This window comes from Diabrotica undecimpunctata, chromosome 4, assembly GCF_040954645.1.
Source record: "Diabrotica undecimpunctata isolate CICGRU chromosome 4, icDiaUnde3, whole genome shotgun sequence".
Lineage (NCBI taxonomy): Eukaryota > Metazoa > Arthropoda > Insecta > Coleoptera > Chrysomelidae > Diabrotica > Diabrotica undecimpunctata.
The window spans coordinates 30,734,876-30,748,611 of NC_092806.1; the positions used below are offsets into that span (position 1 = coordinate 30,734,876).

General features: G+C 32.6%; 2 protein-coding genes across 2 annotated transcripts; both read right to left on the bottom strand.

Annotated features, from left to right (window-relative positions):
- Positions 1-3,669: 3,669 nt before the first annotated feature.
- On the bottom strand, positions 3,670-6,535 carry BHD (folliculin). The gene is made up of 3 exons (XM_072529262.1): positions 6,000-6,535; positions 5,282-5,431; positions 3,670-5,193 (listed from the first exon to the last, which is right to left on the bottom strand). The coding sequence occupies exons 1-3, from the start codon at positions 6,258-6,260 to the stop codon at positions 4,429-4,431; spliced, it is 1,176 nt and encodes a 391-aa protein (XP_072385363.1). The 5' UTR covers positions 6,261-6,535; the 3' UTR covers positions 3,670-4,428.
- Positions 6,536-7,640: 1,105 nt separating this feature from the next.
- Positions 7,641-9,876, bottom strand: LOC140438193 (p21-activated protein kinase-interacting protein 1-like). Its single transcript, XM_072527903.1, has 3 exons — positions 9,718-9,876; positions 9,135-9,395; positions 7,641-8,460 (listed from the first exon to the last, which is right to left on the bottom strand). The coding sequence occupies exons 1-3, from the start codon at positions 9,784-9,786 to the stop codon at positions 7,711-7,713; spliced, it is 1,080 nt and encodes a 359-aa protein (XP_072384004.1). The 5' UTR covers positions 9,787-9,876; the 3' UTR covers positions 7,641-7,710.
- Between the last annotated feature and the right edge of the window lie 3,860 nt (positions 9,877-13,736).

A 13,736-nucleotide genomic window follows, 5' to 3' on the forward strand; every position in this document is an offset into this window, starting at 1 on the left:
CCGTGCTTTGTACAGAAGTTCTTCTGTATCCCGTGCTACTACCAGCAATGCAAGGGTGTGACCCCCTCACCGTATTCAAGGCGCAAAACCCCATCAGATGCCAGGTTCCATAGCTTTGGGCCAAGGACGGACCCCTGTGGCACCCCAGCCGTAACATCCACAATCACACCCTTCTCAACCAGGATCCTTCTCTCGGATAGATAGTCCGAGATCAGGTTCCTCACGTAGCCAGGAAAGTTTCTATCCTCAATCGCTCTCATCACTGTTCCCCATTGCAGTGAATTGAAGGCGTTCTTAACGTCTAGTAGGAGCAATGCAGCCCATTTTTGGTGGCGGGCCTCTATATTTAACGCTCGGTAAACTCCCAACACTGCATCAGTCGTGCTAACATTCTTACGGAAACCATATTGTCTAGGGGATAAGCCTCCAGACCTCTCAATTGCTTCATCGATTCTCTCGCTCAGTATTCTCTCAAAAAGTTTACAAATACAAGATAGGGGGCAAATAGGTCGATATTTGAATCGTCTAGTATCAAAACCCGACAAATCCACTGAGGTCAAATGTTGGGAAATTCAAAAAAACTATTTTGGTATGAAAGTTAAGCTTATGGGTATTTATATTTTTTTATTAGTCAAAAGATATGTTTCTGAATTAAAAACCATTTGTAATTATTCTGGAAATACGTAATTTTAAATAAAATTTAAAAAACAAAAATGGACTTGTCAGGTTTTGATTTTTACTTATGGATTTGTTGGGTTTTGAAACAAACATGTATGGAATTGTCGGAGTTTGAATTATATCTAGTGAAACACAAAAACAAACATTGTTGTTTAATCATATAATTGGTTTTATTTTGACAAAAAACATTAAATTAAACTATTAAATCCGGAACTTCGTCAACTGATTCACACAAATGGTCATTGTTGGTTATCTCTGGAATCTCGTTGTCTTCAACATTATCATATATTTTATAAATAGCATCAAAGTATTTTAGAGTTTCAAGTTGTTGCCAATTTTCTCCCCAATGTTTTTCCAATAAGCTCTTTACATCCTTAAGTTTTTCTTTTTTAGGACGTACACCACCTGTGACTGTACATTGGAGCATACTTTTAACGGATTTTCCTTTTTTAAATACAGACTTATATTTCCTAGATCACATTTATAAGACTGTTCTCCTCTAATAGTTACTAATAGTTACAACTTTGCTTTTTCCACGTCTTAATAGAAATCTTTTGCTCATATTAAATCGAAAGTGCCACTGTGCAGGAGGTTTAAGTGCAGTTTGACAATCCTTTTTCCAGTCATACGCTGTCACATCTTGACCCAAGATATAGAGAGTTCCATGGTCTTTAAAAATTTCAACGAACTCTTCTGGAGAAACGATGGTGTCTTTTTTTTAATAACTTTTTTGATCTTTGCAAATACTCTGTCTGGGGGAATAAATGAGTGTCCAGCCACAGGGAATATAATCTCCAAGTGTTTTATAAATGAAGGTGCATCTACACTAAGCCATTTAGTGCACATAGTTATCATGATAGAATTTTTATTTTGTCCTCCTCACCCATCTGCAACAAGTAGTACAGTGCGTATATCGTCATCGAAGTTTGTATGGCAAAGCTTGTGATAAACGGCACTGACTATTTCATTTGCTCCTTTTAAATGTTGATCTCCTGTCCATGTATACAAAAACACATTTTCCTTAGTCAACGGCGAATGATATGAACCTGTTATAGCCGCAAAATTGTGCGTATATAACTGCCGGCTGTAATCTTCGGCATAGCCTGATTCTTTTGATAATCAAAGGATATGGTTTTAAGGCTTTGCTTTTCTTCTTGGAGTAAACTAAAAAAAGCTTTTGCTCGTAACTTATGTATGCGTTTTTCGGTTAATAATGTATTTTTAAGTTCATTATTTTCTTCAACCTTTATCTTTTCTGTTAGCTGAAAGCACGTAGAACAAACATCAGTTCTTGGGGAACCATGAAATTTTCCATAACTATTTTGATTTTAAAACGTTTTAACAACTAATTTTATCTATAAAACTATATTGATTTTATTCAAACAACACAAATTTTGCAGGGCAAACTTCTATTACAACCAAACGTTTTAACGGTTTTAACAACACTAACAAACATTTTCCCTGACGTCACTTTCTGGCCTGACTGTGATTGGTTGCCTCGGATTTGCTGGTATTTGATTTCAACATGTGCTTGGATTTGCTGGATTTTGAAACCAACCCAATATTTCAAATGCAAATTAAGATTAGATTAGGAGGGTTTTGCATCGGAAATTCACTATAAACTTGTAGAGGGCCAGATTACAAATCTTTTGACATGAATAGCTCAAAATTCATAAAAAGTGGATTTGTCGGGTTTTGAAACTAGACGACTCATTTGTCCTCTCCTTTAGGCAGGAGAATTAGTTTCGATGTTTTCCAGTCTGCGGGAAAGCTCTGTCCAACGAGGACAGCGTTGATGTGGCCCAGGAGCCACGCAGGATCCAGTAGGCCCAGGCGTTACCCCATCTAGGCCCGGGGCCTTGCGGTGCTTAAGGGCCCCCAACGCTTCAGCGAGTTCGTCTAGGGAGAAGGCTTCAGCTTGTTCAGCAGACGCATCACTCCGCACTCCATGCCATTCGCCAGATGGAAAGAGCTTCCTTGTTACCGAGAGTTTCTTATCCAGCGGCATTTCGTATAGAGGTTACGCGTCAAAACGCTTCATTACAATTTTGTACCCTTGACCCCATACGTCTCATCCAACTCGTCGCACAGACGTCTCCAGCATTCTTTTTTACTAAAGCGAATGAGCCTATTTAGTACCCTCTTCTGTGCACGACATTCATTTTCCATTTGCAGCACCTCATCAGCATTTGCTCTATGTCTCCTTGCAGCACGCTGTATGCTGTCAAAGTGATCGAAAGTAAATAATATATGTAAATTATTGGAGTAAATATCTATAAGTAAGTGTAATAGAGGTATAGTTGTTTTCTTATTTATCTAAAGTGTATTTTTTTATATCAAAATATAGAGAAATTATATTTAAGAACAGTTTAGTAAGAACATCTATGGTTACTCTGAGTTCCGTTTTCTGAAGCTCTTATACTATTTTAGTATAGCGAGAAGATTTTAATAACCTTATTGATTACTTTTGGCATCGAATATTTTCCCAGTACGCTGTACTAAGTTCTTTTTCAACTTGCACTTTTTGAGATAGCACACTATGGTCCTTTGCTTCATCTTTGAGTAATATGTACAAGATCAAACAAGTATTGCCTCTATAAGGCATTCTTTTTTATAGGTGTAAATATAAATGAAAAAATACAATTTATAATTTTCATATTTATTCTTTTAACATTCATAATAAAATAGTTGATATTTACAAGATAACATACATTCACAATTAATTATCAATTCAAAACAGCAGTCAAGTTAGTATACAGACTGGCAGTTTTTAAGAAGAATAATTAAAAAATATATATACATACAAACATGTGAATACTTAAGGCTTAAGAAATATAAAATGTTTTAAAACTAAATATGTTTGTTAGTTACTATATCACAGCTTATAAACACATATTTGCATTAGAACTATATACAATATATATATATATATATATATATATATATATATATATATATATATATATATATATATATATATATATATATATATATATATATATATATATCCTTATACAGTTTGTGATCAACAGGATGCTCATCTTTTAGTATGTCATATTAGTTCAGATCTTTATTCTAAACAAGCTATTCATATAATATTTTAAATAATAATAATAAACCAAAACGAAAACTGATACATATCAGCGAAAGTTTTCTTTCCAACTTTTAATTATTAAATACTTTATTTTTCTATCAAGAAATGGAGGCTTTCATAGCCGAGTTTTGTAAGGTAGATTGATAGTAGTATAATAATAATAGTACAAATTGCACTCCACATTTAGCAGACCAGTTCACAATCAGCCCCAAAGTCATAAAGAAATTTGCCTTTGATAATAAAATGAAATGTCAGGAAAAACTTGTTTATGTATTACTATTTTATTCCATTCACCCATAACAAGCACATATTGTAATGGGTTCTTGGTTTTTCATAAACCTTAGCTTCCATTGAGAACACTGTAGTAACAAATACATTTCATTCCCCTACTTGGCCAATGTATGTGGTCTTTCTTTTTCTATGGTGGTTAAATTGTAGTTCTCAATTTATTGTAGTTCTTTTCTCAGTTCTAACAAGTTTTTTTCTAGTGTCCTTGTTATTTCTGTATTGGTAAATACTCTCTGAAGATCATTTTAATAAAAAAATATTAATAAATATACAAACAAAAAATATCAGATAATAGCTACCTGTAGATCACAAACTGAATGATTAAAATACTGATAAATATCCTCTCATAATTGAGGTATACAGTACTGTCACGACATTTTTGCATATTTAAAATAATCAGTTTTACATAGTTCTACACAAGCACCACTTTGAGGTATCCAATAAGATAACAATGGCATATCACACTTATGTACTTCCAAAGTCCTCATGAGGTTATCACAATGTTTCTTAGACCAACTGAGAACACATGAAATGCTGTACCAATGCATGATAAGGCTTTTAGTCTGATGGTACAGTGCCGAATCGGATAAACTTGTATCTTCCAATGCTTCTTTTATACACATGTGGAGTCTAGGAAGAACCAGAGGTAGACTACCTTGGAATTTAACATTCCATGTATCTTTGATTTTAAATATAGTACACAACTGTCCTTTACTTGGCAGTTCAAATCCTTTGGGTAACAATTCCTGAAAGTATTTTATAATACTTGTATCTACTTCTTCAGTGTGAATTCCAGTTAATATACAATAAGCAATTGTATCATATACAACATCTGACATTTCTAATTTTATGTTTCTTAATTTTTCTATGGAGGAACAATCTACTGGACAGGCTGGAATGTTATGAGGAACTCTTTGGAATATTTTTGACCTTAACAAAAACACAAACCACATATGGAGCTGTCCATAAATAGCAGATTCGCCAATTAACTCTGGAAGAGATCTTAGAACTTTCTCAATATTATTGGTGGAAGATCTTTCAGTTGTATTCAGTTTGTCTGCTTTTTGCTGTATGCCCTCACTGATCTTCTTCAAGTTATTTTCTATGAAATCATAGTGACTGAGCAAAGATATCTGCAATAAAAAACATAATGTTAAAGACTAAGATATTATTGTATATTTCAAAACTTATATGTTAAACAATTACTAAATATATAATTACCTGTTGTTTCCCAAGGACAATTATACAGTATTTTCTCTTAAAGCCCCTTGAAAATGAATCCTTTACGCTAAAAACATGTGCAATGATATGACCTCGATTGTTATCTCCAAAATACATTGTTCCCGAAGTTTTTCCATCTTGCAAAACCATCTGCAATAATACATATTTTGTTATGAATAAATAATAAAAAAATATTATATTTAATTATTTTGCTATTTAATAATACATATAATAAGTATATGTAAGTAACAGAAAATGTATATGGTAGACTTGGAATTGGTTATATGAGCAATAAAGAAAAAACTAACACATATACAACAAATTTAAATACAAATATTATGATTAATTTTGATATACATACACCCAGTAGGTAAGAAATACCAAGAGAGTTTATATTTAAATGTGTGTTCTATCTTACTAAATGGAAGATATTAGTAAGACTCCTATAAAAATACAAAGATTTAAAATAATATCAATGGAGATGAGAATATTAGAATAACAGGATTCAAGAAAATCGTCTAAGTTCAAATTGCCATATTTCACACATAAAAGAGAATAATTTTGTTGGGAAGCGTGCAAAAGTGGTGCTAGAGGAAATAATTCAAAAATATTAAACTAGGAGATAGGGGATAATTTGGGTAAGAGTTGTATATCATTGATTAAAACCAAAAGTGCTTAAAAATACGTATTATAATACAATAAAAGTGTATATACTCACTTCAATACTAAGGCTTCTTAAAATTGCATCTTTTAACAAATGTGCTGTTTTGGAATCAAATGATGTTCTTGAGGTAATATACTGCTTTCTTTCGTCTTCACAGGCATACACTGTATCAAGTTTTATAGATTCGCAAGCTGAACAAATAGGAACTTTAAGAGAAGACGGTTTTTCAGGAATTTTGTCAAATGCTTCAGTACACAAAATTACACAGGGTCCATGAGTATCACAAAAATGTCCCATAGCAATTATTACTTCCATTACTTAGACTCTATTGGTAAAAACAAACATTTTCCGTAAAGTAAATGTGTGAGTCACAATCACATGAAATTATTTAAAAATAGAAAAATCACGAGATTTGTAAGTCAATGATTTTTCGCAGGTATTCTATTTTTACTATATTTTTTACATCAATTAATGACTTGTGCATTTTTATGAATAGGTTATTAGTTTAGAAAAGTTGGCTACGACTATAAAATATAAATCGTCATTTTTACAACTTTTGATTCAAAATATGAAAATGAAAATGAGTCTCCGATCCGATGTAATGGTTGAGGAGTCACAACCTCTTCTTTTTTATTGTGATAAATGTCAATGTCTTAACCGTACATGTAAATAACCACCGTATTTTTCTAGTTTTTCCTTCAACACGTATAAAATTATCGGAAAAGACAACCGAATACGTCATACGTCTTAAAACAAAATATGGATTTCTACGTTGAGGCAACATTGCAAACTTCTAAAATACACAATTTTATTTAAATGTATTTTTAAACAATGAACAAACTGTATGTATTATAGTACTTTTAACAACAAAATTTTCACATTAAAGCAGAAAACAATTTCCAAAAAAATAATGAATGTAGAATTAGCCTAATCATTTTGCTTAAATGTGAAAATATAACGCTATGCACATGCGCTCCAATTAAAGGCTTTCTGTCTAAAATAAATCAAAATCTGTGCGAAAATTAATGAAATTTTTATTTGTTAAAGACCATGGAATGGAATATCACCTATGATTTTTTTCTGACGGATATTCTTGAGTTAAAGTTGATTTCATGTAATCAAATGGACTATCTTACAACAAAGTCGTCCCAGAAACGCAACTCAGCAATATCATTTTAAAGTCGTCTACTTTAAAATGTACAATACATGTCTGAATATTGTCAATATAAATGGGTCAGATAAACTTAAATTATTAGAAGAATTTTTCACCAAGTGAGGAAAAACAAAATTTGTTTCAATTTATTAACGTTTGCATTTTGAGAATGATTTCCGAAGTGGAAATTGCAACGTCAATAAACTTATTTTAACCCTTAATTGTGGCTTATTCCCAATAAAATAGTATATACACAATGTAAATGATACAACGTAAAAAAGCAGTGTAAAGAGGATGTCTGAAGGAAATATATTGGAGAAGTTGGAGTTGAGATATCAAATATGCAATAATTTGCAAGAAACTTATATGAGAAAATTAACTTGACAGACAACATAGAAATTGGTCACATAGAGGCGGTGGCAGAAGTAGAAAATGCTGTACCTAATAATATTTTGGAAAAGAGTTAAAATAAACATTCAATAATGTATTACATCTGTAAAATAAACATTGATATGTGCTTTACTCTGATATGATAAAGATAATTAAGGGTTAGACAAAAAATAAGAATTACTTTTATTTTTACTTAAGAACATTAACAAAAATAATATTAAACTATGTGTTTTTACTAAATTTTATTTTCTTTTTCTTTTTGGCTGGTGAAGTATTTTCTTCTACTAGTTGTGTACCGATTTCATCAACAATTTGTGAACTCCTCTTTTTCTTCTTCGGTTTTTTAACTGGTTCTTCCACATCTTCAATTTCCACTGTTTCAACCACTTCCTCTTCTTTTTTAATTTGAATAGGAGGTATTATAACCATAGATGTAATTCTACACCCAACAGTTATTTTACTAACTTCTTCCAGAGCTTTATTGCAGACTTTTATTTCACCACTGCTTGAACCTGATATGATCCAGTCTTCAAATTTAGCTAAAACTTTAACTCTGTCTTTATGAACTTGATTTATAGTTTTTTTCAATGAAGATAATTTAACTAAACTTATATTTCCATCTTCATAACCAACTAATATCTTCTTGTCTGAATACCAAATACAACTGCTAACTTTGACATCATGTTCTATCACTTGGAGTATACCTCCAGATTCAGTACCCCATATTTCTGTGTATTTTCCACCATACAGTATAAACCTAACTCCATCAGCAGCCCAACATATTTTAAATATACTTTTTGGATCTTTACTTTTGCTTTTTAAGTTGACCGCAAAAGCTTGCCTCCCTTTTACCAAATTCCATGTTCTTAATGTACAATCATCTCCTAAAGTCAAAGCCAACTTTCCAGTTGGGTGTACTGCAATATCTATTATTGCTGAGCCTTTATGAGCTTTTGCCCATAGTTTTTCAACCTAAAAATAAAACCAGAATTAAAATATTTGTTGGAATAAGCCCTGATATAATAAGACCAGGGTGGATCTGTTTGAAAGTGGATATGAGAGGTGGCATTCAGATTCTTGCAGAAATAGTTACGTGAGTTGGTGATCATTCTAATAGATATTTCCACCATTGATAGTAATATCTAAAATAAGTAATGTGATATGTGGTTTGAAAGACAGTGTATAGAGATGGTCTATGCACAAGTATATACTATTAGATGCTAACTATAAGCAAGAAAAACATATACACGATTATCAAGATAATTTTAACATAGTTTGGACAAATATGCTTAATTTCAACCTCCATCTATGTTAATTGAGTATATATTTACAAACAATATGAGAGAATGGAAAATTAATATTTTAGAAATTTGTGAACCTAAGATAATATATTTTATAAAAATATTTCTGTAATTATTTCCACAATGACAACTTATTTCTAACTCATTTATAAAATAAAATATTTAGTCATTTAGGATTTCTAGGAAACTGATATATTTCATATGAATATTAAAGATGCCATTAAAGGTGTGAAAACCATAGATTATACTTACAGCTAAGTAATTATACTTTCTAACTGTAATACTACAGGAAATATTTTTTTATTTTGGTCCTGAAAAAATCATAACATAACATGTTTTAGTTACCTGCCAATTGCCTACTCTTGTGATGGCTAACAACCCATCTTGACTTCCCGAAAGTATGTGCGAATGGTTAGGAGTAAAATCTAAACATGTGACTGTAGAACTATGATGTGATAACATACAGTGTTCTTTTCGCAATCTAAAATCATATATAATTATACGATCATCTGCACCTCCTGAAGCTACATAGTGGTCACACCTGGCTAAGGAACGTATACTAGCACTGTGATCATGAGAAGCAAAGCTTTGAACTAGCTGTGCTTCCTGAAATAGAAGTATATTATAAACATTGGTCTTTCATGTTGTTAATAAAATGAAAAATAACTGATTTTAAATATCCTGTACAAGAGTCGAACGAATGTACAAGAATATTAAAATAACATTTCAGTAGATAAACAACTAAAAACTAATAGTAAAGTTCGAGGAAACTAAATTAATTGTACTAGGTATATAAGATTATATCATAAACATGCAGGTTGCATATACGTAAGTAATCTTTCCAGATAAAATATCTTTAAAGTAGCATGCACAGTGGTCGAATTAAACCCACATGTAGTTTCTGACCAGTTATTCTTTAAATACTTACTTTTTCAAAAAACTCATACCCTACTAAAAACTCTTCGTATGTACCAGCAACAATTTCAAACGTTTTCATTCTGTATTTATTTTCATGTGTTTACTATAAAATAAAAGCAAATATTTGGTAGGTTATATTTTAAATTATTTAGGGTTAGACAACTCTTCTCTTTTAGTAAAAATAGTGAAGGTGGGTGTGTATGATTGAGGTTTTGTAATTTGGTTTGCCTACAGTTGTATTGTAGTGGTTGTAAACTGAACTGAGAAATAATCAAGGCACAGATGAAGGCACGGCTAACCAAAAGATTTTTTACTTCTACCAGTTAATTTTGTTAATTTAACAAACGATATAAGCTTAATAAACTATCGGATGCTTACTCGATATGGCCATATTTACATTTGTGTGTATTGATCAATAAATGTTTGCATTCTGCAATGGTTTCTTTGTTTGTGTACTATATAACTACCATTTGTTTTGTATATGCTTCAGTGATTATTATCATTATTATTTTTTCAGGAATATCTTAAGCGTGTGACTTATCAATTAAAATATTTATATTTATAACAAGTATTTACTGTTTTTGGTAATATGTATTACGAAAGTGGATATCAACCAGTATTGGAGGATTACTCCTGTTGAAAAGGTTTAAAGGTAGGTATATGCAGAGTTTCATGGTCATTGCACTTAATTAACTCAGCGGGTATCTCATCTGTGCTGAGCCTACTGCTTTCCCGTTCTTTGCATTCCTAATTGCTTGTTCTAATTCTCCCATTACTATTTTCAGTCCCGTTTCTTTCTGTAGGTCTACTTATATCTCTATAATTATCGAATAGTACCGTTATGTATTTTTTCTATAATCTAAGTTTATCCTTGTGTCTGTAATAAGTTTACCGTCATCATGTGCTCGCATTTGTTGATTCCTTTATCTATTTTGTGCAGATTAAAGTTGTTGTATTTCTATCACACTGTTCTACACACATAAATTATGAAGATGGAAAGAATATATGCAAGAATTATTCGAAGATGCAGCACGAAGTCCGACTGAAATAAACAATCCCTACAGCCCAGAAATAACAAACGAAGAAGTAACTATGGACATTAAGCGGATTAAAGATGGGAAATCACCAGAACCTGATGAGGTGCATGGTGAAATTTTTAAGCTATTAGAGGAACACCAAATCACAGCTCTTACGAAGCTATTCAACAACATCTACGAGACTGGTTACTTACCAAAAGACTGGCTACTATCAATATTCATTCCACTTCCTAAAAAAGCCAACCTAGAAAATATGAAGAACATGGATTAATTAGTTTGATGAGCCATGTACTTAAAATACTCCTTACTATCATTCACTCGAGCATATACACCAAATTAGAAGAACACCTGAGTGAAGTTCAATTTGGATACAGAGCAGGACTCGGAACGAAGGAAGCACTTTTTAGTTTGCTAGTTCTAATACAGAGAGCCAGGGATGTCAACTGCGATGTGTATACATGTTTCATTATGTATATTATATATATATATATATATATATATATATATATATATATATATATATATATATATATATATATATATATATATATATATATATATATATTGACATCACACATTTAAAAAATATATTACCATTACAAATTAAATATGCTGATCAAGGAGAAGGATAGGCCAGGTACTCCGCCACAGTGTAGGGCTCAATGTCAACTAAGTGTTGAAAAACCTTTCTTTTAAAATCTCTATAGTGTGTTTCCTGTTGAATGTCAGATGGTAGACTATTATAAAATTTAACACACGCATACAAAGGACTTCTCTTGTTATACACAATCTGTGAAGTGGCAAATTCAAATTAAGGCTTCTTGTATTATATTCATGATTAGGAAGTAGGTGACGGACTGCCTTTGTTTGGACTATGAAGACAGTAGAGCTATCTACTGCAGCACCCCGGAAGATTACCCCATATCGCATAATAGAATAAAAGTTTGCATAATATACTGATAGTAAAATCCCCCGGTCTAGATAGCTCTTTAACACTCTTAATGAGTAGCAGGCTCTATTCAGTTTTTTTGTCGTATTTTGTATTTGTTCCCCCCAATTCAGATTCTGGTCAATATGAATACCAAGAAATTTAACTGATCTAGCAGGTTCCGTGTTTTGTGATAGAAAATTAATTGTATCTGGAAACTGCTCTCGTGACTGGCTGGTTCTAAAGTACACAAAAACTGTCTTATCAGTATTAAGCAACAACCGATTTCCACTGAACCACTGTTCAGCCTTGCTTAGAATTTGCTCTACCACTGTGAGGAGTGTTTCTAAAGTTTTTTCCCAGAAAAGCACATTTGAGTCATCAGCGAAATTTAGGTTGAAGGAACTACTAACCACCGCATTTGGAAGGTCGTTTATGTAGACCAAAAAGAGAAAAGGCCCCAGGACACTCCCCTGTGGTATGCCTAATTTTAAATTGATAGGATCAGAGTAAACCTTACATCCCCTTTTCTCCAGGCATACCTTTTGTGACCTATCTGTGAGAAATGATTTTATCCATTTTAATGCCGGTCCCTGTATTCCATAAAGATGTACAGATAAAGATTCCATAAAGATTCTACAGGGCAAGATTGAGGGTAAGAGAGGCCCTGGACGTAGACGTATATCCTGGCTGGCCAATCTTAGAAAATGGACTGGTCTAACGTCAACTGATCTATTTCGAGCTGCTGTGAATAGCATAAGATGGGTCGATGTGTCAATGTAGTCACCAATATTTCTAGAAGATAGGGACATTTAGACGAAGTGGGTAATTTATCTTCGAATTCTTAATAATACAATAAATTTATATTACACATAACATATTACCATGAGATATTTCCATGATGTCACTGCAGTTTTCACCAGAACAATTGAGCCACACTGAAGAGCATTTGAGGTCTACTTGTCGAAAACCACACATACTTTCACATTGCATCTGCAGAAAATTAATTTCAGAAGGTCGGGAGTTGCTGGAGTTTTGATTGGTATCCAAATTTTTCTAGCCCCAATCTTCAGGTTCGCAGTGTTTCCTGGTGATAAACTTTTAACCTGTGGAAACGAGCTGCATCTTGAGTTGGCGGAAGCGATGATAAGTTAAATGTAATTGTTGGAGAACAATAATCTCCAACCAAATAATTCTATTTCAAAACAAATAAAAATATTTCCGCCGCATCGTTACGTAAATAAATCCCTTGTCTGCATTGACTTATTTCTTAGAATGTTAATCTCCGCCCATATTGACCTTAAATCGGTAGATCCTTCAAAATGCATAGACAAGTATTTCGGAGGGGCTAGGGGAAGCCAGTGAATTAGCGATCGTCGTAGGGCTTAGACCTACTTTTCAAGTTTCGGAGAGTTTTTCTTCACGTTCGCAATATAAACGGGAACCCATAATGTGAAGTGTTATGGTGTTTTCGTTCGTAAACTGTAATTTTCTAATTAGGTTCCTTACGATTAGTGATTCACTCACAGTTTATAAGTTTCTATTTCTTGTCCTTTTTCAATTACAGTTCTAGCTAAACAAGTTATTGTTTTATTTCACTCTATCAATCTATTCAACCGGCCAAACTAAATCACATTTAAGAGTCCATTTAAGTTTCTATTACTGAGCATTCGAAGGCTAGCGGAACAATTGGACTTACAGCAAGTACAAACCGCTGAAAGAGACACTGTTAGCATACAAGACTCTCCCTGAAGGGATGTTGAAAACCGGCATCCCTCCAGTAATTTTGGTCACTGTTTTGAAGAATCGATTGTATCTCATCGTCTTCATTCCCACCATATAAACAAACGAAAAACGTTCCGCTAGCTAACACAGGATGTTTGTGTAAAATTTTGATGAATTTCTGTTTGCTGATCTCGTCAGCTACTAATGTTGTGTCGCATCCTGAACAAACATGGAAAACAGAAAATTCTCTGCAATGACATCGCCATATATCAAACTTGAAGGACAGTATAATTCATGAGACTTACATCCTTTTAAAGGTTTAAAAAAATTGCGACACTT